The sequence below is a fragment of the Lucilia sericata genome, unplaced genomic scaffold (genome assembly GCF_015586225.1).
Source record: "Lucilia sericata isolate MDLA Ls3-8-SP2 unplaced genomic scaffold, ASM1558622v1 Contig000616F_arrow, whole genome shotgun sequence".
Lineage (NCBI taxonomy): Eukaryota > Metazoa > Arthropoda > Insecta > Diptera > Calliphoridae > Lucilia > Lucilia sericata.
In genome coordinates, this window is record NW_023994622.1 from 9,337 (window position 1) to 36,873 (window position 27,537).

The following is a 27,537-nucleotide window of genomic DNA, read 5'->3' on the forward strand; positions in this document are numbered from 1 at the left end:
ATTAGAAATATCATAACAGGTATATTTATACAAAACGCGAAAAACATTTTATATTCCGTAACATTTGTTAAGGCTTTGGAAGGCCTTGCTATGGTATTTTTGATATTTGCAAAAATTGCAAAAAGTTATACCTTATTGTATAAATATTGAATACTTCCCACTGATTATGTATTTATTCTTATTTAAATCTCACCCAAATACGAATTACACATTATTCTTTTAATTGAAACTTTATTTAAATTCAATTAATTTTTTTATCGTTTTCGAATTCAGTTTAAATCTCTTCCTTAATGTTATCTTAAACATAGATTAAAAATTACATTTATACAAAAAATAACCTACTAATAACTACAACTCTGTAGTTGCAACACCCCAATATTTACGCATACGATGCTCATGCTCATCCAAGTCATCATCATCCTCATCCAAAAACGAACGTTCCTGGGTAACAGCAAAATCACATTCCAAATTGTATGGCATTAGACGTTGCAATGAGCCAAAATATGCAGCATTTGGACCGCCACCCAATTTTGAATAGCCTACAGCACTGGCCAAGGAGTCACGACTTTTGGCATCGGAAAACAAATTGTAAGCAGCACCGAAAGAACGTGAACTACCGAAGTGTTTTGAAAGAAACGAAACCTGTTGCTGCTGAGAGGTGGGCTGATGGTTGTGATTGTGTGTTTGGGTTATAGAGGGTTTCTTAACCTCCGAATAGAGTAATTGGGGAGAACTGGTGGAAATGAATTTTTGAGTATTCGATTTCAATAAATTCGATTTGTAATCATAACGTTCGACCGGGGAACGATTTGTAGATTTACGTTCAGAATTACGATTTTTGGTAAACGATTTAGAGATGGTATTGAGTTCTTTGTCAAAAAGTAATTGGGTATTTTGTTCCAGCATATATTCCCAACACTTAAATTGTTCTTCGGATAGAACGGAGTCGGTTTCATCTAACATTTCCATTTCGGTGGTTTCTTCCAAAACTCGGGCATGAGCTAAGATATATTCATTGTCATTGTCTGTTTTATGATTTATTAAGCTTAAAGCTTGATCACTTTGACCACTAGGCGAGGAACGATCACTTCCACGAGCTGCTATAGCAGCAATTTGACGCGTTGATCCCAAACGATGGCGACAATTTGTATTACGATCACAACACGCCCGTTTGCAAACATTCGGCAGTAGAGCCGAATTACTCGTCAATGTTTGAGGTTTTCGGCGCACAGTCTGTTTAAGCTCTTTTATTAGATAGTCCACATCTGTGCCAATATTTTTGAATCTTATAACGATTACACTAAGATTTTCATTCGAACCAAAACTTTGTGCAATATCTTGCACCCGCTTGGCCGCCAGAACCACATTTTCCTCTTTACGTATTTCACGAGCCATTCGATCGACATCTAAAACTGACCATATGCCTTGATTACAAATAATCAAATATTCATCGTCGTTGCCCAGCACACACTCGGCAATACAAGGATCTTTAAGACTAAGAGCAGACGAGGGCATTTTTAAATAGGAGTTATTTTGTTTTGACACCAGTTCCACATTACTAGTTCTTCTAATCAAATAAGCTCCCGCATTACCTATGCTGGCTACTCTCAGTACATAACGTTTTGTTTTCTGGGGTCTCACCATATCTTTGAGTGGAGTATTTTCTCTGGAAATATGACATAATATGGCGGCCCCTAAAGGTTGATCGCTTAATTTTTGCTGAGCCGCCAAGAGTGTATATTTCATATACTCTCCTATATTCTCTTTAACACATCTCTCCTGCTGCAGTAATTTGGGCATCATTTGAGCCATTTTCGAAGCTGCTGAAGCATGTGAGGATGTACTAACAAACATGCCAAGTAAAGCCTCGTCATTACGAAATTTACATTCTCTTAGTTGGGTCACCAAAAGTTTTCGACATTTTCCTGGGGTCTCTGAAAACCCCAACAACCAAGGTGGTTTATGTGTTTGTTGATTTGCAGCACAAGTTTCTTTTTGATGACCCTCTGCTTTTCTCGTGGGTAAATTTATACGATTTTTACCCGATACATCTACCAAGCTCCATTTTCTTTGAGTACGACACATTTGCACTTGTCTCTCATCGACCTGAAGTTGTAGATTACAAGATAAATCCAAATATTTTAGATTTTGAGGCACTACACTTATCAAGTCCAAATGATCTAAATGATTATGAGCCAAGTCTAAGACCTTTAAAGATGTCAATTTACTTAAGGGCGGTGTAAACAACAATAGATTAGAATGGACCCTTAAAACCTGCAATTGTCTCAAATTGCAAACACTATCGGGCAACTGTTGCAATAAATTGCCCGACAACATTAATTCCTCCAGATCCTTTAACTCCTTTAAACACTCATCCATTATTCCAGTAATCTTATTGTAAGCAGCATATAAAATCTTTAAATTTTTAGCCTGTTTTAAAACCTCAAATATGCGATCATCTAAATTGTTACTGGTCACAAATAATCTTTCCAGCACAAAATCTTGTTCCGTCCACTCCTCTACCACAGGAGGTAAAATTTGTAATTTATTACAGGACAGATTTAAATATTTCAATGATTGTCTTGTTATGGCAAATAAATTGTCGGTTAATAGTTGTATTTCATTACTATGCAACTGTAGCTTCTCCAGCATTTCAAAACGTTCCGGTAATCTTTCAATGATCCTCAAATTGTTGTAGGCCAAATTAAGATCACGTAATTTTTTTGTCTTACTTGTGAGCAGAAATTCGGTTACTTTTTGTAATTGATTGTGAGAAGCATTGAGCGTTTCCAACATTTCACACTCGTTAAGCCATTTGGGTAATTCGGTGAAATAGTTGTTTGATATATCGACATGATATAATTTGCTGGGAATAGGTGATATTTGATGGAGTGAAGACCTGAAAACAGAAAGTCAAATAGCTATTAAAACAATTTCTTAAAATATCACAACAATAATTAATAAACTTAGACTTAGATAATAGTCTAGTCTATAGTCATTCCTATATAGTCTATAGTAATCTAATCCTCTAAGTCCTAATAGTCTAGTCTATAGTCTAGTCTATAGTCTATTAGTCTAGTCTTAGTCTATGTCTAGTCTATAGTCTAGTATAGTCCTAGTCTATAGTCTAGTAGTCTATCTATAGTCTAGTCTATAGTCTAGTCTATAGTCAGTTATAGAGTCTAAGTCTATCTAGTCTATATAGTCTAGTCTAGTAGTCTAGTCTAGTCTATAGTCTAGTCTATAGTCTATCTATAGTCTAGTCTATAGTCTATCTATAGTCCTAGTCTATAGTCTAGTCTATAGTCTAGTCTATAGTCTAGTCTATAGTCTAGTCTATAGTCTAGTCTATAGTCTAGTCTATAGTCTAGTCTATAGTCTAGTCTATAGTCTAGTCTAGTCTAGTCTAGTCTAGTCTATAGTCTAGTCTATAGTCTAGTCTATAGTCTAGTCTATAGTCTAGTCTATAGTCTAGTCTATAGTCCTAGTCTATAGTCTAGTCTATAGTCTAGTCTATAGTCTAGTCTATAGTCTAGTCTATAGTCTAGTCTATAGTCTAGTCTATAGTCTAGTCTATAGTCTAGTCTATAGTCTAGTCTATAGTCTAGTCTATAGTCTAGTCTATAGTCTAGTCTATAGTCTAGTCTATAGTCTAGTCTATAGTCTAGTCTATAGTCTAGTCTATAGTCTAGTCTATAGTCTAGTCTATAGTCTAGTCTATAGTCTAGTCTATAGTCTAGTCTAGTCTATAGTCTAGTCTAGTCCTAGTCTAGTCTATAGTCTAGTCTATAGTCTAGTCTATAGTCTAGTCTATAGTCTAGTCTATAGTCTAGTCTATAGTCTAGTCTATAGTCTAGTCTATAGTCTAGTCTATAGTCTAGTCTATAGTCTAGTCTATAGTCTAGTCTATAGTCTAGTCTATAGTCTAGTCTATAGTCTAGTCTATAGTCTAGTCTATAGTCTAGTCTATAGTCTAGTCTATAGTCTAGTCTATAGTCTAGTCTATAGTCTAGTCTATAGTCTAGTCTATAGTCTAGTCTATAGTCTAGTCTATAGTCTAGTCTATAGTCTAGTCTATAGTCTAGTCTATAGTCTAGTCTATAGTCTAGTCTATAGTCTAGTCTATAGTCTAGTCTATAGTCTAGTCTATAGTCTAGTCTATAGTCTAGTCTATAGTCTAGTCTATAGTCTAGTCTATAGTCTAGTCTATAGTCTAGTCTATAGTCTAGTCTATAGTCTAGTCTATAGTCTAGTCTATAGTCTAGTCTATAGTCTAGTCTATAGTCTAGTCTATAGTCTAGTCTATAGTCTAGTCTATAGTCTAGTCTATAGTCTAGTCTATAGTCTAGTCTATAGTCTAGTCTATAGTCCAGCCTATAGTCTAGTCTATAGTCTAGTCTATAGTCCAGCCTATAGTCTAGTCTATAGTCCAGCCTATAGTCAGTCTAGTCTATAGTCTAGTCTATAGTCTAGTCTATAGTCTAGTCTATAGTCTAGTCTATAGTCTAGTCTATAGTCTAGTCTATAGTCTAGTCTATAGTCTAGTCTATAGTCTAGTCTATAGTCTAGTCTATAGTCTAGTCTATAGTCTAGTCTATAGTCTAGTCTATAGTCTAGTCTATAGTCTAGTCTATAGTCTAGTCTATAGTCTAGTCTATAGTCTAGTCTATAGTCTAGTCTATAGTCTAGTCTATAGTCTAGTCTAGTCTATAGTCTAGTCTATAGTCTAGTCTATAGTCTAGTCTATAGTCTAGTCTAGTCTATAGTCTAGTCTATAGTCTAGTCTATAGTCTAGTCTATAGTCTAGTCTATAGTCTATTCTATAGTCTAGTCTATAGTCTAGTCTATAGTCTAGTCTATAGTCTAGTCTATAGTCTAGTCTATAGTCTAGTCTATAGTCTAGTCTATAGTCTAGTCTATAGTCTAGTCTATAGTCTATTCTATAGTCTAGTCTATAGTCTAGTCTATAGTCTAGTCTATAGTCTAGTCTATAGTCTAGTCTATAGTCTAGTCTATAGTCTAGTCTATAGTCTAGTCTATAGTCTAGTCTATAGTCTAGTCTATAGTCTAGTCTATAGTCTAGTCTATAGTCTAGTCTATAGTCTAGTCTATAGTCTAGTCTATAGTCTAGTCTATAGTCTAGTCTATAGTCTAGTCTATAGTCTAGTCTATAGTCTAGTCTATAGGCTAGTCTATAGTCTAGTCTATAGTCTAGTCTATAGTCTTGTCTATAGTCTAGTCTATAGTCTAGTCTATAGTCTAGTCTATAGTCTTGTCTATAGTCTAGTCTATAGTCTAGTCTATAGTCTAGTCTATAGTCTAGTCTATAGTCTAGTCTATAGTCTAGTCTATAGTCTAGTCTATAGTCTAGTCTATAGTCTAGTCTATAGTCTAGTCTATAGTCTAGTCTATAGTCTAGTCTATAGTCCAGTCTATAGTCTAGTCTATAGTCTAGTCTATAGTCTAGTCTATAGTCTAGTCTATAGTCTAGTCTATAGTCTAGTCTATAGTCTAGTCTATAGTCTAGTCTATAGTCTAGTCTATAGTCTAGTCCAGGGGTCGGCAAACTACGGCTCGCGAGCCAAATGCGGCTCTTTGAGTGTGGAGCTATGGCTCTTTAGTTTCATACACATGTTTTATTTATTTTGTAAAAAAAATTTTTATATATTTTAAAATCTTTCCGAATCGATTAACGAGCAGTGTATTAAAACTAACAAAACAATTCGCAAACGTTTCGACAATATACAAAACTTTTTAACTTTGCTTAATCGTTCTGTACATGAACAAAAACATGTTCTTCTTGAGTGAAAAAGAACGAAAACAACACAATTAGCTATTCGCTCATTTCCTTCTATTTGCCCTTACAATCACACATTTGAGAGTAAATCCTCATTGAGCCATTTGGAATTTGTATTGGATCTCTAGAAACGCAAAGTTTAAAAGCAAGTTGGAAGAGTTAGGTAAAAAGTCAACTAACAAATGAAAATTTAGAGTCATTTTTGAAACTTTAAACAACAAGTTATGATCCAAACTTTCTAAAGCCATAAAAACCTATCACTCCCATTGAATTTGTTCCATGTACAAGTTAATATTGTAAGTAAATGTTGGATTCTTGAAAGTGTTAATTGAAAAGTTCTTATAAACAAATGGGTTATCATTAGGGATGCCAATCGGGACTTATATTTGGAAATCCCGGGATTCGGGATTTTTAAATAAATCCCGGAATCCCGATATCGGGATCCCGGGATTTTCGGGATTTCTAAATCCCGAAAAATATAAAAAAAATTCAAAAAATCTTAATAATTTACCGACCAAAATAACATTCTCTATTTCACATTGCATTATGAATACACTTAGTAGGTATTTACTAGAGCCCTGCATGAGTAACTCTATTTGCTACACACAATGAGTGACTCATTGCTTTGCACTCAACTCATTGTTTGTTTAGAATAGTATTTACAAAGTTTTGTTATACTCAAACGTTGTGAGTACTATCAAGTGAATGTGCAACTACATTCAAATCGAGCGAGTAAACAATTTGTTTATGTTAAAACAATACAAAATAGATTGTTTGAATCGAATGAATCGATTCAAACTTTTTCTTGAATAAATGGTGAAAATTTTGAATGCTGTTAAAACTAGTTCCTGTGGCCCGAATTCGCTGAAATTTGGTAGTCTTGAGTACAATTGATAACAAGATAATATTATGTTCGAATATTCGAAATTAAGTTCGAAAATTCGAAGTTATGTTCGAAAAATTTTTTATGCTTTTAAATTATTCTTTGAGTCCAAAAAACTAAAAAAAAAATTTTCGAAAATTCGAACTCATGTTCGAAAAAAATTTAAAGCTGATAAAACCAGTTTCCGTGGACCAAATTGGCTGAAATTTGGCAGTGTTAAGTACAGTTGATGACGCTACTATATTATCTTCAACTATTCGAAATTAAGTTCGAAAATTCGAAGTAATATTCAAAAAATCTGTTAATTTGTCGAACTTAAAAATTGTTTTGCTTTCACTCGATTCACTCACTGTATACTACTTGAATTGAATCACACAAACACTCTCATTACTTGTTTCGTTTGAATTGAGTATTGACTAACATTCCTTATTTTCAAATATACTATTCATTTCATTCATAAAACAATGAGTGAGTCAAACACAGTGTTTGAAAAAAATCAAATGTTTTAATTTATTATTTAAGTCACTCATGCAGGGCTCTAGTATTTACTTTCCAATAAGCATTTTGTAAAAAGAAAAACAAATTAATTCAAAGTATTTAGAATAAAAATCTTTCTATCCCAGGTACTGAATAGTAGAATAAAAACTTACTTTTGAGCAAAAGCTTCTTATATCTTTTAAATATAAAATATAACCCATGATATCCAAATTTACAGTGGTTTCAAAACTTACAATTTAATGAAACCTAATATTTAGATAGTATGCGTAATGAGGATCCATACGAGGCTACATAGAGCATCTGTACTGCACCTATGTACTCATGAGACCATCCGTCTTGAGCTGAATATCGGATATATGGTTTTTAATGGTCAATAGGGAAATACTACAGAACTGTTTTCTATCAATTATAGCCATAGTAATTCCACCTTTTGCCAAAGTACTAGCAATATTATTTTTAGTTATATCCCGTGTTCTCTAACCCAAATAAGGGAATTATCATCTTGCCATCTTATTGGCAGGTTGACCTCCATTATAGATTCTAATACACCCATTAGATATCCGATTATTGCCCTTTTTATAGCTTACATCACCTTAGTGGGGATGGTATATTGGGTATCTCCGGAGAAGTGCTTTTGTTTTATACTGTCCTTAAATACCCTGATAAATTTTGAAATGATCGGGCTTCTTCTGATCCTAGCCCCCATACAAAGCACAGCTTTAAAAAAGAATTTATTGTCCACAATTCGCTTCAAAAGAGAAGTCCCGCAATGAAATTCAGCATAAATAAATTTTTTGTAACCGAAAATTCGGCCTCCAAATTTTATGAGGATCGACTTATATGAAGGCTTCCCCCATGCATATTTCAGAAAAATAGTTTTTTAACAATAAATTGCTAAAATATACCGGAGGCGAGGTATAAATCAACTTAAATGATTTATTATGAAAACTAAATCACATTTTACTCTCATAACTGGTGTAGGGGGTTATATGGTCGTCCTTGCCCGCTTATAATTTCTTACTATGCCTATTTATTGCCCTTTTTATTTTTGATATTTCAGCTTGTAAGTTAGTAGAGTCATCTTAAGTCCAATCTTAATCTTTTAAAATTCTCTTATTTAATACTTTATGATGTATAAAATAGCGGGAAAACCCTTAAAAATTCGGGATTTTATAATCCCGAAATTTCCCGGAATTTCATTTTTTAAAATCCCGGTTTTCGGTACTTTCAATTCCCGAAAATACCGGGGTTTTCGGGAATCGGGAATTCCCGTTTGACATCCCTAGTTATCATATCAGCGCTCTTACGAAGTGCCATTAAATAAGATGTAAAACATGATCATATGTACATTCCGAAATTTTCGCGTTTTTCGAATTAAAACATATTTTTTGGAAATTTAAGATATAGTAATTAATTAATAATGTGGAGAGTTTGGATACAGTTAAATACTAAAAACTTGGTCTATTTGAAGACTTTAATCTTTTTTAAAGAATTTTATATTTTTTGCACGCTTTCTATAAAAAGGTGCCAAAAAATTAAAAATTTTTAAATATTCCATGTTTTAATGACAGTGATCTATGAAAGATTGATATATTTTTGACATAAAATTTTTGGCTATAAATAAATAAGGGACCAGAAAGCGTATTATGGACCCATCCTTACAAAATTTGGTAATGAGATTTTAGATCCTATAAAACTTGTTTGTGTTGACTTTCATCACTATACTTGTATTTTAGGATGTTGTATGTCATAACTTCGTTTTCGAAAGTTGACTCTAAGAGCGGTCATTTTCTAATGGGGATCTAGTATGGGGGATGGGATCAATTATGAGCCGATCATCACCAAATTTGGTAAAGTGATTTTTATTCCTGTTTGTGTTAAATTTTGTCATAATACTGCTATTATTAAGACAGTTAAGAGTGTTAAAATAAAATTATGTTCGTTAGAGTAATTTTCTTAAAGGGGCCTTATATTGGTGTTGCTCAATTATGGTTCGATGTCCGCAATACATCATATAAAAAAAACTTTTGCAAAATTTTATCTCGATTGCTGCCTAATTAATATACATAACTATGACACTTTATACTGTATTATGGCAGATGCCTTTAAATGATATCACTGTCGCCCCACTCTAATAAACTTTTATACCTATATATAACAAGTGTTAAAAAATGCATTCGAATGACCCACAAAAAGTATTTTTAGTCAAAAATCTAAAAGAAAGATTCCTTGCAGATTGTCTTGCAGATAATTAAACAAAAAATATATTTTTGAAGTGATTTATAACGTATTTGTAATGTTTTAATAAACAAACATTTTGTGGCTCTTTTAAAACCCTGTTTTGTAAACTGTAAAATTTTGGCTCTTCCGACTCAAAAGTTTGCCGACCCCTGGTCTAGTCTAGTCTATAGTCTAGTCTATAGTCTAGTCTTAGTCTAGTATAGTCTAGTCTATAGTCTAGTCTAGTAGTCTAGTCTAGCTAGTCTAGTCTATAGTCTAGTCTATAGTCTAGTCTATAGTCTAGTTCCTATAGTCCTAGTCTATAGTCTAGTCTATGTCCTAGTCTATAGTCTAGTCCTATAGTCTAGTCTATAGTCTATGTCTATAGTCTAGTCTATAGTCTAGTCTATAGTCTAGTCTATAGTCTAGTCTATAGTCCTAGTCTATAGTATAGTCTAGTCTATAGTCTAGTCTATAGTCTAGTCTATAGTCTAGTCTATAGTCTAGTCTATAGTCTAGTCTATAGTCTAGTCTATAGTCTAGTTATAGTCTAGTCTATAGTCTAGTCTATAGTCTAGTCTATAGTCTAGTCTATAGTCTAGTCTATAGTCTAGTCTATAGTCTAGTCTATAGTCTAGTCTATAGTCTAGTCTATAGTCTAGTCTATAGTCTAGTCTATAGTCTAGTCTATAGTCTAGTCTATAGTCTAGTCTATAGTCTAGTCTATAGTCTAGTCTATAGTCTAGTCTATAGTCTAGTCTATAGTCTAGTCTATAGTCTAGTCTATAGTCTAGTCTATAGTCTAGTCTATAGTCTAGTCTATAGTCTAGTCTATAGTCTAGTCTATAGTCTAGTCCTATAGTCTAGTCTATAGTCTAGTCTATAGTCTAGTCTATAGTCTAGTCTATAGTCTAGTCTATAGTCCTAGTCTATAGTCTAGTCTATAGTCTAGTCTATAGTCTAGTCTATAGTCTAGTCCTATAGTCCTAGTCTATAGTCTAGTCTATAGTCTAGTCTATAGTCTAGTCTATAGTCTAGTCTATAGTCTAGTCTATAGTCTAGTCCTATAGTCTAGTCTATAGTCTAGTTCTATAGGTCTAGTCTATAGTCGAGTCCTATAGTCTAGTCTATAGTCTAGTCCTATAGTCTAGTCTATAGTCTAGTCTATAGTCTAGGTCTATAGCTAGTCTATAGTCTAGTCTATAGTCTAGTCTTAGTCCTAGTCTATAGTCTAGTCTATAGTCTAGTCTATAGTCTAGTCTATAGTCTAGTCATAGTCTAGTCTATAGTCTAGTCTATAGTCTAGTCTATATTGCTAGTCTATCGTTCTATCTAGTCTAGTCTATAGTCTAGTCTATAGTCCTAGTCTATTCCTAGTCTATAGTCTAGTCTATAGTCTAGTCTATAGTCTAGTCTATAGTCTAGTTTATAGTCTAGTCTATTAGTCTAGTCTATAGTCTAGTCTATAGTCTAGTCTATAGTTAGTCTATAGTCTAGTCTATAGTCTAGTCTATAGTCTAGTCTATAGTCTAGTCTATAGTCTAGTCTATACTGTCTAGTCTGTATAGTCTAGTCTATAGTCTAGTCTATAGTCCTAGTCTATAGTCTAGTCTATAGTCTAGTCTATAGTCCTAGTCTAGTCTAGTCTATGTCTAGTCTATAGTCTAGTCTATAGTCTAGTCTATAGTCTAGTCTATAGTCTAGTCTATAGTCTAGTCTATAGGTCTAGTCTATAGTCTAGTCTATAGTCTAGTCTATAGTCTAGTCTATAGTCTAGTCTATAGTCTAGTCTATGTCTAGTCTATAGTCTAGTCTATAGTCTAGTCTATAGTCTAGTCTATAGTCTAGTCTAGTCTAGTCTATAGTCTAGTCTATAGTCTAGTCTATAGTCTAGTCTATAGTCTAGTCTATAGTCTAGTCTATAGTCTAGTCTATAGTCTAGTCTAGTAGTCTATAGTCTAGTCTATAGTCTAGTCTATAGTCTAGTCTATAGTCTAGTCTATAGTCTAGTCTATAGTCTAGTCTATAGTCTAGTCTATAGTCTAGTCTATAGTCTAGTCTATAGTCTAGTCTATAGTCTAGTCTATAGTCTAGTCTATAGTCTAGTCTATAGTCTAGTCTTAGTCTAGTCTATAGTCTAGTCTATAGTCTAGTCTATAGTCTAGTCTATAGTCTAGTCTATAGTCTAGTCTATAGTCTAGTCTAGTCTAGTCTATAGTCTAGTCTATAGTCTAGTCTATAGTCTAGTCTATAGTCTAGTCTATAGTCTAGTCTATAGTCTAGTCTATAGTCTAGTCTATAGTCTAGTCTATAGTCTAGTCTATAGTCTAGTCTATAGTCTAGTCTATAGTCTAGTCTATAGTCTAGTCTATAGTCTAGTCTATAGTCTAGTCTATAGTCTAGTCTATAGTCTAGTCTATAGTCTAGTCTATAGTCTAGTCTATAGTCTAGTCTATAGTCTAGTCTATAGTCTAGTCTATAGTCTAGTCTATAGTCTAGTCTATAGTCTAGTCTATAGTCTAGTCTATAGTCTAGTCTATAGTCTAGTCTATAGTCTAGTCTATAGTCTAGTCTATAGTCTAGTCTATAGTCTAGTCTATAGTCTAGTCTATAGTCTAGTCTATAGTCTAGTCTATAGTCTAGTCTATAGTCTAGTCTATAGTCTAGTCTATAGTCTAGTCTATAGTCTAGTCTAGTCTAGTCTATAGTCTAGTCTAGTCTAGTCTAGTCTAGTCTATAGTCTAGTCTATAGTCTAGTCTATAGTCTAGTCTATAGTCTAGTCTATAGTCTAGTCTATAGTCTAGTCTATAGTCTAGTCTATAGTCTAGTCTATAGTCTAGTCTATAGTCTAGTCTATAGTCTAGTCTATAGTCTAGTCTATAGTCTAGTCTATAGTCTAGTCTATAGTCTAGTCTATAGTCTAGTCTATAGTCTAGTCTATAGTCTAGTCTATAGTCTAGTCTATAGTCTAGTCTATAGTCTAGTCTATAGTCTAGTCTATAGTCTAGTCTATAGTCTAGTCTATAGTCTAGTCTATAGTCTAGTCTATAGTCTAGTCTATAGTCTAGTCTATAGTCTAGTCTATAGTCTAGTCTATAGTCTAGTCTAGTCTATAGTCTAGTCTATAGTCTAGTCTATAGTCTAGTCTATAGTCTAGTCTATAGTCTAGTCTATAGTCTAGTCTATAGTCTAGTCTAGTCTATAGTCTAGTCTATAGTCTAGTCTATAGTCTAGTCTATAGTCTAGTCTAGTCTAGTCTATAGTCTAGTCTATAGTCTAGTCTATAGTCTAGTCTATAGTCTAGTCTATAGTCTAGTCTATAGTCTAGTCTATAGTCTAGTCTATAGTCTAGTCTATAGTCTAGTCTATAGTCTAGTCTATAGTCTAGTCTATAGTCTAGTCTATAGTCTAGTCTATAGTCTAGTCTATAGTCTAGTCTATAGTCTAGTCTATAGTCTAGTCTATAGTCTAGTCTATAGTCTAGTCTATAGTCTAGTCTATAGTCTAGTCTATTGTCTAGTCTATTGTCTAGTCTATAGTCTAGTCTATAGCCTAGTGTATTGTCTAGTCTATTGTCTAGTCTATAGTCTAGTCTATAGTCTAGTCTATAGTGTAGTCTATAGTGTAGTCTATAGTCTAGACTATAGTCTGGTCTATAGTCTAGACTATAGTCTAGTCTATAGTCTAGTCTACAGTCTAATCTATAGTCTAGTCAACAGTCTAGTCTATAGTCTAGTCAACAGTCTATTCTATAGTCTAGTCAACAGTCTAGTCTATAGTCTAGTCTATAGCCAGGTCTATAGTCAAGTATATTTTAGTTGGAATATTCGGTTAAATTTTCACAGCTTTTAAGTTCCACATTAAAACACAAAATTCTATCACGTTCCATTTAAACACTTAACAATACTTACAATTAGAATCGGCAATCAATGATGTTAAATTACTGCCGTTCAACATTATTTCCAACAACTTATTATGACTGCACTTTAAGGTCTCCAATTGTGCCAAAGAACTTAAATCCAAAACTTCCATTTCGTTTTCACTCACCTCCAATTGGGTCAAATACTAAGTTAAAGAGAAGAAAAACATTTAATGAACAAACAACAATAATAATAAATCATAAATTATGTACATTGTATGATAATAACAAAAGTAGTTATGATCATACATTGCATACTTGTGCAAAAATTTACAAAAAAAGACTCTTATGGTGAGAGAGACTAAAGGTACTTACGAGTTTACAACAACAGAAAAACGTCTGTCTACACGCTTGCGCACAATAAAAATTACATAATTGAGGTTTTCTTGAAGGGAAACGCAAACGATGGCGTTACCAGATATTGATGGACCAATGAATATGTATACTTTTTATGGAATTTTTTAAACTTAGTTCAGACCTATGAAATATTTGACTAAAATAAATGACCCTTAAAATATCCACATTTAATTTCCGTACTCACACATACCTATATTTTATGGCTCGATGTATAAAATCTCGAATTTAGTGGTCGAATTACGTGATCGAATAAGTGTTCGTATCGAAAACACATTTTGATATGAAAATTTTACTAAAAATACTATATATATGTACATTTGTTTTGCAATATCGAATGATTTTTTACTTGGTCACGTTTTTAGCAATTCGATAATTCAGCCCAATATCATTACAAATTGTCTTTAATGTTCATCAAATAAAAAAATTGGTCGCAGAGAATACGACCTCCTGTTCGTTAGTTGGCTGTTGCTAGTGCGCGAGCAGTTCAAATGCTAAAGTAAACATAAAAGAAGTATTATATGGGAGTTATGGTATGGGCTGATCTTCATAAAATTTTTGAGGAAGGTATTATGGTATCAGAAATTTTATCGCGATGGACGTTATGGAAGTTTAAGTCATTTTCTAAAGGGGAGTTCCTATGGGGGTTAGGTTTAAATGAGGACAAAAATCGTCAATACTATATATGCTTATTTGTTTGACCAATTTTTGAAGAGGTTCTAATAAATTTGACGTAGTTATGAGATAAAAACCGTTATCAGAAGTTTCGTTTGTATAGAGAAATAATGGACCGATTTTAACCATTTTCAATAGGACCTTTATTTAAACATGTATGGTCCAAATTTCATTAAAATATATTGAACAAAACGGCCTGTTCCTAGTGCACTCTCCATGTAAACCTTCATGGAGAGTCAGCCAGCCGGAAGGTGGTACTCAGAAAGTGATTCTGAGTCGATCGGTATATTTTAATGAATAGGTGTACGACCACTTTTTTGTGCGTTATAACTTTGGAACTCATAATTATGTTAATTATAAAAGTAGCAATACAAAAAACGGCACAAACAAGTTTTATTCTATACGCATAATGATACTGCCGAATTTCGTAATGATAAGGCTTTCGACCCTTTAACTTATACAAAAAAACCTATATATATAAATCCATTTTCTAACAGTGTAAATGAAATAGTTTTCTTTTATAAACATGTTTTGACATGGGTGTCCCGGTAGTCTAGTTGGTAGTATGCTAGCCTGTCAATCTGGGAGTTGTGGGTTCGATTCCCAACAGAGACCCTGGTTAGCTACACTATAACGGACGTTGGTCATCGTCATCCTGCTCGGGTGAATATATATAATTTGTAATTGTATTGTAATGGACAAATAAATAAATGTTTTGACACCAAGCATATGTATCCTACTTTTCATACGTACGCAATCTGGCAACATTGAAGCAAAAGTACATAACGTTTAAAATGATAAAAATCTTAAAAAAAACGTTTATTTAGTTCAATTAATTTAATATATTTTCTTTACTTTTTTCCAAATTGTTTATAAACTTCTCCCGAGCTTTCTTAAAATACATATAAAAATATCTTTTATTTTTTTAATCTTACATTATAATTTCCAATTAATATACTGCCACTTAATTGATTTCCTTTTAAACTAAAACTTTTCAAAGGTTGCTGTTGATCGGAGGAATCACTGGATCCATTTACTGGTTGTTGCTGTTGATCGAGTTTTTCATTAGTTTTCATTTTTAATTTAGACTTGTAAAAATCAGCTGAAGGTTTCTTTAAAATTTTCGTAGCTTTAATCATATTGTGGATTGTTTAATAGTGTTGTTGATGGTTTGGATTATTACTTGTTGGACGTCTCTTCTATTTTTTTTAACGGTTATAAAGTGTTTTGCGCAAGATCTTTGTCATGCATGAACAATTTAGCCATATATAAGTGAACTTTATGCATTTTTAATTGTAGATTTAATGTAGATTTAACACAATTTTTTAATATTTTTTTAAAATTGGTAGATTCAAATTTAAAATCTTTGTTTATTCACACATTTTTTTTCTTAAAAATGTTAACACTTTTTGGAAATTCTTTCTTTAATATAACATTTTTTTTTACTTTTTTCATTAACGTTTTAATATTTTATTTTTTCCCTTATTAAATTTTTATTAAACCGTCTTAAACATTACGCAGTCAATTCAAAACTAAACATTTTCAAAAGCAACATGTTACGCCTCAGAGATTTTTTCAGTCACTTGTATATTTTGTTGGTAAGAAGTTATTTCTTCTAGCCCATCTACTGCTGACTTAAAAACCACCACCAATACCAGCTCCAACAACTCTACTTCCCCCACCAAGAGCTGTATTTCTACCGCTACCACCTTTACAAGTACCTAACACCTGTTGTAGCCGACAGTGCTTTAGCATTCTCAGTTCCACTTGTTTGTTATTAAGTCGTATTCAAAAATTCCTCTCTTCTTTAAAACACAGGAGTTCGTGTGTTGAGCAAGTGTTTTATGGTCTAATAACAACAGAGTTTTGAAAGTATTAGAATTACATATATTTTAAACTTGAATGGAGTTAATTTTTGAATTGAAAATATGACACTGATCAACTTTTACCATACCTATTGACATCATTTAAGATTGACAAATCACATCAGGGAAAGACTATAGGATGTCCATAGAATGGTCAGTTGACTAGTCCATAAATTAGTCAGTAGAGTCCATTGACTATTCAGTAGACTCGTCCATTGACTAGTCAGTAGACTAGCCAATTTACAACTTAATAGACTTATCCATATACTATTCAATAGAATAGAATAGTCCATATACTAGTCTATAAGCTAAAATAATCAATATTCTAGTTCATAGGCTTGTCAATAGAGTAGTAAATAGAATAGTTACTTGGTTATTCCATATAGTCAATAGACTAGCGCATAGACAAGTCAATAGACAAGTTCATAGACCAATAAGTACACTTTTCAATATACTTGTCAATAAACTTGTCAGCAGGCTTTTAAAAGACCAATCCATAAACTGAAGCATAGACTAGTCAATATATTAGTCAATGGGATACTCCATAGACTTCCTAATAGACTCGCCCACAGGCTCGTCAATAGGGAAGTCCATAATATATTCAACAGATAAGTTCATAGGCTAGTCAATAATCTTTTCAATATGTATATTGGACTAGTCTGTGGCCCATAGGCTAATTAAAAATACTATAATTTAGTTGATAATCTAGTCCAAAGAGTAATCCATATATCCAAAGTTGGCAATATTATAAAATAAATAATAATAAATATAAAATTCTTTGTCAATTGTTATAAAATGATTAAACTCCTTTAGATAACTGCTGCCACTTAATAATTTAGGTACTAGTATATAACTCTATGTGTATTACGAGTACATTTAAATAACATTGAGTAGAGATTATCAATGAATTTTACAAGGTACTAGTTGTCAATTATCTCTTTTTAAATTTTCTTCACTTTAGCTTTAAGTTGAAGCAGTGTTGGGAAACTCTGCAAGTTTTTTTTATAACAGATATTTAACAAGGTTTATGGGGCTTTAGTTTTAATTTCCGTAATTAATATACATACTATATTTTTTCTGCATTTTGCTGTTTGTTTGATGCAATCAAATAAAAAGTCAAGCTTTCAATTTTACTATTATGTTTAGTGTTACTTTAATAAGAGCATATTATCTTAATATCAGAAACCTTCAGGCTCTCAATTTGTAATATATATTTTTTTTTGTTCTCTTTAATAGATTAGTATAGTTGAAAAATAAGAAGCAAATATACATTCGTAATTCAGCTCTGGGTGGAGGAAGATCGTCGTGCATAGTTGCCATTATCGCTTAAGGGGATTCAGGCCGTCCTGGTCCATTGGTCAAATGTGTGACGTCGAATAACTATACCGAGTTACGTTTTTTTTGAGGGGCATGTTGACAATATGCATTCGTGTTAACTTAACCTAAGTTTTAATTTTGATTATGGTGGAGAACCAAAAAAACTCAATTTGATAGTCTGTCCAGTCGTACTGGAATATTTGGTGTTGGCGTTATAATCTTTCGATTTGGCCAAGAAGTCTAAGCAACCTTAAAAAACAAACAAATAAGAAGCAAATAATGTTGTTCTTTTTTTATCCCAGTAAAATATTTTCAAATTTTGGTAATGAGTATTACAGGTTCTTTCATACATTACTTCATTACTTCTTTCATACATTACTTGGTAATGAGTGGTCGTTATCAATAACATTAAATAATTTTTTGAAATAGGATTTATAGAAAATTGTCTATAGCGTATGTCTAATAGGGTGATCCACTCGATTTTTCAACCGGTTTTAAAACCGGTTTTTTCTGCTTTACCAGTGTCGGTTTTTTCTTAATGTTGATTTTTCGAATATCGAATAACCCGGTTTTTTCACTTTTTAAAAACCGGTTTCGAATACTTTCATTTGCTTTGTATTCACAGATTATTTAAATATAATTTTTAAGTAAATAATAATACAGCCCGTCTAAATTTTAAAAATATTCGAGTCGAGGAACTAGCGTATATTTTTCTACGGCTCCTTAAACTTTTTTGATTTTCCTAATTAATTAAAAAAAATTATTTGTAAAATTGACAACTGTTTGATAAAATTTTATCAATCTTAAGATTATATTCCAATTACAATAATTAATTTACGGCTGAAATTTTATGGAAGTGTTGGAATGCCTATGCAAATTTCCTAAACAGGGCTTTTAAAATAAGCTAGGATTACATAGTACCTTATGTTTAACAGAAGTGTCCCACTTTTTTCCTAATTTTTTTATAATAATGAAATAATGTAAATCAGACGACTAGATCTAAAGATATACCCCCTTATTCACAAACAACATTTTTATTTTATAAAAGGTTTATAAAACAAAATTTCCATATAAAATCTTATTTTTAAACTGTTTATAAAATAAAAATTTTGTTTGTGAATAAGGGGGATAATCTTTTAAACTGTTAAAAATCATTTCACATTAATCACATTAAGTTTTTCAAACTAAAATATATTTTTTTATTTATAATGAAAAACCGGTTAACCGGTTTTTTCTGAATTTGAAAAATATCAACCGGTTTTTTTAAAAGTCATCTATTCGAACTATTCGAAAACCGGTTTTTGGAAAATGTCGAATAATCGATCACCCTAATGTCTAATAAGGAAATAGTTAGTGGTTCTAACCCTAGTTGATATTAGACGTTTTTTAAAGAAATATTGATTTTTACATTTGTGAAGTAACCATTTCAGATAGAATGATAAAATAACTGAGTAAGAGAACAGACTAATAAACATAGAAAATAATTGTAAAGCCGGTTTTAAATCCGGAAAGTCATATGTAATCAGTTATTTTTTTATCATCGTCGAACAAAAATAAGTAGTTATTCATCCAAAAAGAAAGTACTTACACTTTGCTCCAATATTACTTGCCTACTTACCGGGTAAGTAAAGATTTTGCTGGGATATTCCGCATAGAAAACAATTTTGCATAAATCCCTAGATCCGTATTACAACATGTACTACATTATGTAAAACAGAAAAAATGGATTTTTCATAAGAAATTTAAGTGCTCAAAATTAACCGTTAGTGTAGACTGCGATCGCGTCGAAAGACAATGTTCTCTTCTCCACAAACTTTGAATAATAAAGGTCAAATTTTGCATTTTTTGGAAATTTATATGCGAACAATTGGTTCCGGGTTGGTAAAATACGTTCAGTATAAATAGAGAAATACTTCGATACCAAATTTTATACACTCGCAGACTGCATTGATTTCGAAGCTACTTTCAATAATATACAACCCAATATTATCTAATCCTTAGACTAGTTCCAGATTGACCGGACGTTTCGAGACTGAATCAACAATAAGCTTAGGAATAGGTGGATAAGCTGCGAGATGTACGATAAAACAATGAGAAATTGATATTTTGCGATTCCAGGTTGACAGGGCACTTCGTGTTTGGATCAACTGCTGGAATAATTGTATATTTCGCGGTAGACGATGTCAACCAAGAGAAAGAAAAACGAAAATTCATAACTGTACTGAAAATCGGTTCTAAAGGCAGGATAACAAACATATTGATGTTGGGCACTATGTAGGAGAACTATAGGCTCGACCAACTTTAACATACGCTTCCATAATCTGGTGGACTGCTTTAGATAAAAAGAAGAAACATGACGATACTCACTCAAGAAACATGACGATACTTACAGCCGAGCGGCTCTTATCTTTAAGTGAATCATCTTCTGATAAGGTTAAATCTAAGACTGTATTGCAGGCAACTCGTGGATAATCGGTAATGAAAGAGTGTATTTACTTGCCGTACATTGAATGGAACTTAAGAACGGTAACCTGAATTATACAAATCCGTACAACGTAAGGAGAACCAAATAAAAACAAGTAAGAAAGTATAGTCGGGCGTGGCCGACCATATGATACCCTACACCAGTTATGAATATTAAATTTGATTTATTTTTCATAATAAAGCATTTATATTCAATGTTCCCTTGTTCCGATACATTTAAGCAATTTATGGATGAAAAACTAATTTTCTGGGGGCTAGGGGCAAATATGGACCAAGTCCGATAAAATTTTGTGAATATATTTATATTTACATAATATTTTATTGTACTGAATTTCATCGCGATATTTGTGTTTATAAGTTAATTTGGGACATTCAAGTAATTTTCTGAAGGGGACTTTGTATAGGAGCTAGGGTCAGATGGGGCCCGATCTTTATGAAATTTGGCAGGGTCATCAAGACTTCTATAAAACTTAGTTGTGCCGTATTTTATCGATATATCTGTATATTTAACATAATTATGAGCTCAGAAGCCCTTTTCGGCTTTCGGCTGTTCTATGGCTTCGTCCTTGGGTCAAATAAAACGTGCGTGCCAAATTTCATCCAATTATCTTGAAAATTGCGACCTGTACCTTGCGCACAAGGTTTACATGGACAGCCAGCTAGCCAGACGGACGAACATAGCTTAATCGACTCAGAAAACGATTCTAAGCCGATTGGTATACTTTAAGGGTCTAGGACGAATATTTTTGTATGTTACAAACATCAGCACAAATCCAATATACCCTCCCCACTAAAGTGCAAGACAAACAAGAGCAAGACAAGAAGCCTCCTAAGAAGAAGTCCCAGCTTTGTTTTGTCAAAATTAGATCCAAATTTACTGGAAGCGATGTTATTATATCCCACAGAAGGATGATGGGAAACTGAGTTTCGGAACATTGGATGATAATTATTTTCATTGCACGCTATGTATAAACATACAAATATGTTTATTTCCTGGGATCTGATGTAATAGGATCAGTCTAACTAACATAATCTACAAATAAGTACATCAAGGCATGTAAAATTACTTTCCAATTTTTATTTCGAGCTTAGGATTATTAGAACAAATAAGCCGAAAACAAAAATCCGCAAAAACCCTTCGTTCCCAATTATTATAAGAAATTTAAACCACATAAATTTTAATACCAAAAGTTTCAAATATATTTAAATATACAGTGAAGGATAAAATTATTACAATAATTTGTAAATTTTCTACTTTTTTTTTTAAATAATAACCACAGTAAAGCAAAAAATAATAATTTTAAAATATATATTTTTTAACAAAATTTAAATAAAGAGCTAGCATTTTTTTATTATTAATATTTATACAGTAGTTTTATTTTATAAATTAAAATTTACCCCTTAATGTTTTTAACTAGATTTTTATGTGAGTTTTATTTCTTTTTTTTTTCTTATAAATTCATTTATCTTAATATAGATTTTTCTTTTATATAATTTAACCGTTTCATTATGTCTCTGTCTAGATGTATGGTAAATATAGCACTTAATATATATATTTAAATTAATATATCTTTTTTGTATTTTTCTGATATTTTTTTTAGGTTTTATTTTTTTGCTTGTGATAGGTCTGTTTTGTATATATATATATTTTTTTATTTGTAGTATTTTGCATTGATTAACAAGAATAATAAATAACACATTATTTTTTGTATAATATAAAATAAATAAAACTAAGAAAAAATACATTATAAAGAATGAAAATGGGAAAAAATTCTTAAATGTTTAATAATTAAAGGGGTGCAAACATAATAGTTTACGATGCATTTAACAATATACTTATGTTGGTCAGTTTTTAATATCTCAAAAGTCGTTCGAAGTTGGCTTTTCTGGCGATTAATCATTATTTTGATACAGTTGTCGTTGAGTAGAGCATGACTCCAATCGATACGAAAATATAATTGTCGTGCAGAACGATCTTATTTTATTACCGATCAAACTAATTTTCAATTAGAAACCAAATATCGACTATTAATCTTATGAGAATGCTTTCTCGATCTTTATTTCATCTAAACATCTTGTACAACAGAAAAAATAGTTTATTTTATGTTAATTATTCCACTTTATATAACTTCTTCACTAGTATAGATCCATTTATCATCATATTTAGATCAAACTGTTGTGAAGAAGATCTTATCTTCATACACATCAATGGCTTTTCAAAACAAATATCGTCTAGAAACCATATACAGATTATTAATCTTATTTCAATGCTTTCACTTATTTAAATTTATAATTTTCTTTTCGAGCTTCAAGGAGTGGACTGCTAAGATTATTATGAGCAATCCCCACCAAAATCCCACTTGAATCTTGATGTCTGCGTAATACCCCGGATATTACAGAATGAATAAAAAATTTTTAGAAAGAAAAGAATTAGGTGCTTATTGCTACTCTTGATTTATAATTTCTTAGTTACTGGTGGTCTTCTTTGGAAAAAAGTGTAATATTAAACCATTATAGAAAGTTCATCATACATCTTGCTTGGGTATAAGTGAGGCCAAGAAATCAGACGATAATTAAAGCTGAACACCTCTTATATTTATACTGGACACATTGGAAGGTTATAGACAAACATCGATCGTGTCCAATAGCATACCAAAAAACGAATTAATTAGGAACTTTGAGTTACAGATCCCATATCATGGTTAAGCGGAAGATTAGAGTAAATACCCGAAGAAATCCGTTGCTACACAAATGGTTCTAAACTGGGATACGAAACAGGCATCCAGGCAGATTTCCATGAAATACCGGAATGTGTAAATTGGACTGGAATAAATATGACACCAACAGATTGATATCAGCGTATAGTATGTATGGTTAAATATATGACTGTAATAAGGTCTTATCCAAATACTCTTCCAAAGATAAGCTTTGTATGCGTAAGTTTCTGTTATCGTCGTTAAGAGCGGTACAAACCACTGGGTAGGCTGTGAAATAAAATGTTGGGGATGAGCTGATGGATATGATGTATCAATCAGATGGACGAGATGAAAGTGTCGGAAGATATGGAAGTGTCGTTTGAGACGGAAGGGTTGGAGAAGATGGATGATGTAAGAAGGTTGATGGGTTGGTGTTTTGCTGCATACTTAATTATGATTGATAGTTTTTGAATGGTTTGGTGACGATGTTTAATCTTTGTTTTATCGGCGTGTGTTTGGAGTTTACTCTAAACTTGCTTAACACAAAGCAGTAGGCCCTAATGGCCGCTGAAATAAGTATTGTCATGTTATTTTGGAATCTGTGATTCGATCTACCAATTTGTCCCTAGGTGTTGTTGCCGAAGCAACAGAGCCTCGTGATGTAGTTGCGCGACTAATGGTTGTTAATACTACCCGTGCGGATCGTTAAAGGACGTTAGGGGACGCTACGGCGTCGCTCATGAATGTACATATACCTATTGATCTATCTGGGTGTTGATCCCGAGGTTATAGATTCAATGGGTGCGATGTTGAGATTTTCGTTGACCCTTCTCTTTCGATTCGTTTGGTACTTTTCAGCCTGTCGGGGTAGCTTGCTACCTGTCTTTCCGCAACGTGACCACTTGGCAAGAGCTTGAGCTCTTTAGCAAAGTACTTGTACATGGACCGGCTCAGCCATGTAAAAAGATTACCACCTGATTTTTTATAGAAGAATTCAGGGACGAGTGGTAGACCGTTCTAAGTTTACCCAGTGGATGAATAAGACCACCGTGAAATAAAGCCGTCAAGGCAGGTGTACTCGTTAAGCACTCGACATCCGTATGCGTACGAATGTAATTGCTGAAATGGAACGGAGACGGCCACTTTAAATAATGAAACGAGTGAAAGGGTAACCCTAACGAAAACTAGATGAGAAGCCTCCTCAGAATGAACAAGTCTGAAGTTATTACATTGGTACGTATTCTGAGCGGACACGCACGGGATTTCAAACTTGAAAGAAAGTATTCAAAACGAATGTAAAACATGCGGAGAAGACAGCGAAAGTCTAAATCACTTTCTTTGTCATTGATTGGATTTCGTCGAAATTAGATTCGAAAAATCTTAGGTGCTATGTTATTCCAGATATTACATCTATAAATATTACATGAACACTCATTGGTAAATTTCAAGCAACTACTTCCAGGAAACGAGTTTCAGAACATCACTTTCTAAATCTGATGCAATCTAATGCCCAATATGCCGTTATTGAGTGAAATTTTGTGAAATATTTTGTGAATATACATGTGACATGGCATCCGGGAATAATTGTAAAAGTTTGGTCCTGAAGACATACTAATCACCCACTTCTGCATTTCGATTCAGAATTTTGTATCCTAAATTCCGTTTCATATTTATGTTTTTCGATTCTGTATACATGCTCCACATTACGATCGTAGCTACGTTTTCTTCGTAAAGCATTGAAACGAAATGGAATTGATTCTTCTTTCTTTTACGTCTTTAGTTGGAATACCTTTTTTCGATCGCTGCGTAACTGAATGCGACAAGGTAGTATTATTTTCTCCCAATTCAATATGTCAATGCAGTACTAGGTGTATACATACTTGGTCTAAAAATTGAGGTTAAAAACATTTCTAGCTAGTACAAGATAGCACTTTTTTAGCTTTGTATGCGACATCGACCACTGTACTTAGGTAAGAGCTGCCTAGAAACATATGTACGTTGATCATGGGACTATTTTGGGAAACCTTCATTCCCGTTAACACTAACTATTGCTCAATCACGCTCCTCCACCAAATGTAGTTTACTATAACATCGGAACTTCCTCCTTGGATATTAACGCTCAAATTTACACCGATGGATCTAAGCCTACGAAGGGAGTTTGAAGAAAGGGGTATGTTTCAAACAGCGTCATTCAAGTCAAAAACTCTACAATAAGCGATGCACTATGGGAATATTTCAATTCGCACTGACAGAAATCTCTTCCTTATACCTTTACGACATCAAGATTGATAATTCGAACTTTATGATACGATCATGATCATTCGGATATTCTCAATATTGTTTCTAATGAAAAATAATTCGAATTTTTGCTTCGTACATTAACTTCTTTAAGATGTTCCTAGTTGACTATATACTCGATATCCTGGTTTGAAGACAGGGTACTTTAGGTACTCGTATAGTAGTTGCCTAAAACTTTTAGACGAATTCTTCATTTTAATAACTTCTAAAGAAGCTGTCTCTTCTGAGTTCTTGCTCCTCCTAAATAGTATGTTGTCTCCCTCCGACATTAACCTTTTTATTAAATAATAAGATTGAGCTAAGAAAACGGCCGACAATGACATTGGTGTTCGTTCCACTTACGAAAGGTAATAGGCGTTTGTGTATATTCTGCATTTTTGTAAGTTATTCACACCTATTCTGCGTTTCAATTCGAATCGAAATATGCTCCGTTTGGCAACTTTAGTATTCTGTATTTCAAAGCTCCGCCACTAAGATAACAACTTACAAAAACGTAGTTACGATCGCAATGCAGAATACACACAATCGTAAAGCATTCCAATGAAACGGAATTGCTTCTTCTTTTTCTTACGATTCCGTTTTTTGTTGGAATACCAATTTTCGATCGTAGCGTAACTGAATGAGGAAACGTAATCGAAATGCAGAATATTGGTGATTATTTTAGTGACAGAACTTCGAATGGAAATGCAGAATTCCCTTATGGGAAAGGTACACACAAAAAATTTAGCAGCTCGTTTTTCATTATAAATAAGTGACGGAATGGAAATGCAGAATTTCCTTATGGGAAAGGTACACACAAAAAATTTAGCAGCTCGTTTTTCATTATGAATAAGGCCGATATACTTTTAAGAATCTACGATGGTGGGTATAAAAAAAGATGAGAGAACCCAGTTGCACAGCGACCAAAAGATTTGTACTATTATGGACATGAAAAGTACTCGTTATGCGTTAAACCTAAATAGATTCCACCTTAGAAACCCCATAACGATTAAAACTGTTGTTAAACACACCAAAAGATGGTCCATGAAACACTTAGGGTAACGAATTGGCTTGAAGGGAACCTGTTGGATCAGGGATAACACAATCCTATAGAAAAGTATACTAAGGTCTCTAAATTAAAAATTTGTTGGCCGGCATCATTTAAGCCAATTATACGAACTAAAAAAGGTATTCAGTAACCAAATGCAGAAAAAAATACTGAAAACTGACCAAAATAGGTTTTGAATATTTAAAATATGAAATATGCATACGGAAATTAAGAAATCAGACAATTTGGTAACACGGGAGATTGGAGGATCTATTCAGAAAAGAAGTTACCAGTTTCTTCGTTATAAAATTGAGTGTTAAAATTTAAAATGGACTTAAGAGGAATAATAAGAATAGTTTAACGTAAACAGTAAGAATATAATAAAGTTTTATAGATTTGTGAAGGTGGTTTTTAAGTATGGTAAATGATAAATAGTTTATTTCTTGTATTTTTTAGTTGGATGGCTGTCAATATATAAATAACTATGTATTTTTTATTATATATGTATGTATTGTATACTCAATATTATAGAATATATGTAGTTGGAGTAATAATTCTTTTAAAACATTTTCTTGTTTTTTTTTTTTTTTTATATAAATTATAATATAAAATAAATTGAAACAAATATAAAATAAAATTAATAATAATAAAATAATAGGAATATATTATTTAAAAAATAAAAACCAACATATTTTTCTTTTTTGTAAACATTTTAAAATATTTATGTTTTAGGAAAATATTTAATAAACTTTTTTTATTTCTTGATAAAAGAATTAAAAAAAAATGATTTGTGTATTTAGAGGGGGAAAATAACGTTTATTAACTATTGTTTAATAATATATTTATATATATTCTGTTATATTTCTTTTTTATTTCAGAGTACTTTCTGTTTAAGAATGAGTTTGTATTTTTTTTTTTTTTTTTTTTTAATTTCATACTTTATAAAGTTAAACCTAATTAATCTTATTTTTGTTCTAAATAAATTTATTTTTTTTATATTTTTTAGTCTTTAAACATTTAAGAAAAATACACTTTTTTACTAATAAAAATTATGTTTTTTTATCATTACGCTTTAATTATAATTAATTCTTACTTGCTAAATATACGAAAAAAAATAGAAAAGCATGAAATTTGATTTCCGCTTTATCTTCAGTATTTTTTATTAATTAAAATAAATCATTAAAATTATGTATGTATAAAATGAAATTGAAAATAATTATTTAAAAAAAAAATCTACAATTTTATCGGTATCCTTTGCTTTTCCCCAAATGAGTGGGAGTGTTGATTTAGCAAAATGATGCTTTTGTTTTCTTCTCCCAGCTCAAGGACGTCAAGAATGCTTGGTGCAATTGTTAGTTAGACATAGATTTAAGCTATATGTTCAGGGGATCAAGCCTTTAATATATTATTGACGTTATGTATGTATGCAAGTGTAAAATTTCTACATAATGTTTTATTCTTAAAGCTTAAATAAATTGACAATGTTTAGTTTAAGAGTAAAGT

The 27,537-nt window shown here is 32.2% G+C and overlaps 1 protein-coding gene across 1 annotated transcript; it reads right to left on the reverse strand.

Moving 5' to 3' along the window:
• Positions 1-348: 348 nt before the first annotated feature.
• LOC119606727 (protein phosphatase PHLPP-like protein) lies at positions 349-15,510 on the reverse strand. The gene is made up of 3 exons (XM_037960298.1): positions 15,283-15,510; positions 13,307-13,464; positions 349-2,899 (listed from the first exon to the last, which is right to left on the reverse strand). Exons 1-3 carry the CDS (start codon positions 15,484-15,486, stop codon positions 349-351), a joined length of 2,913 nt encoding a protein of 970 aa, XP_037816226.1. The 5' UTR covers positions 15,487-15,510.
• Positions 15,511-27,537: the final 12,027 nt, after the last annotated feature.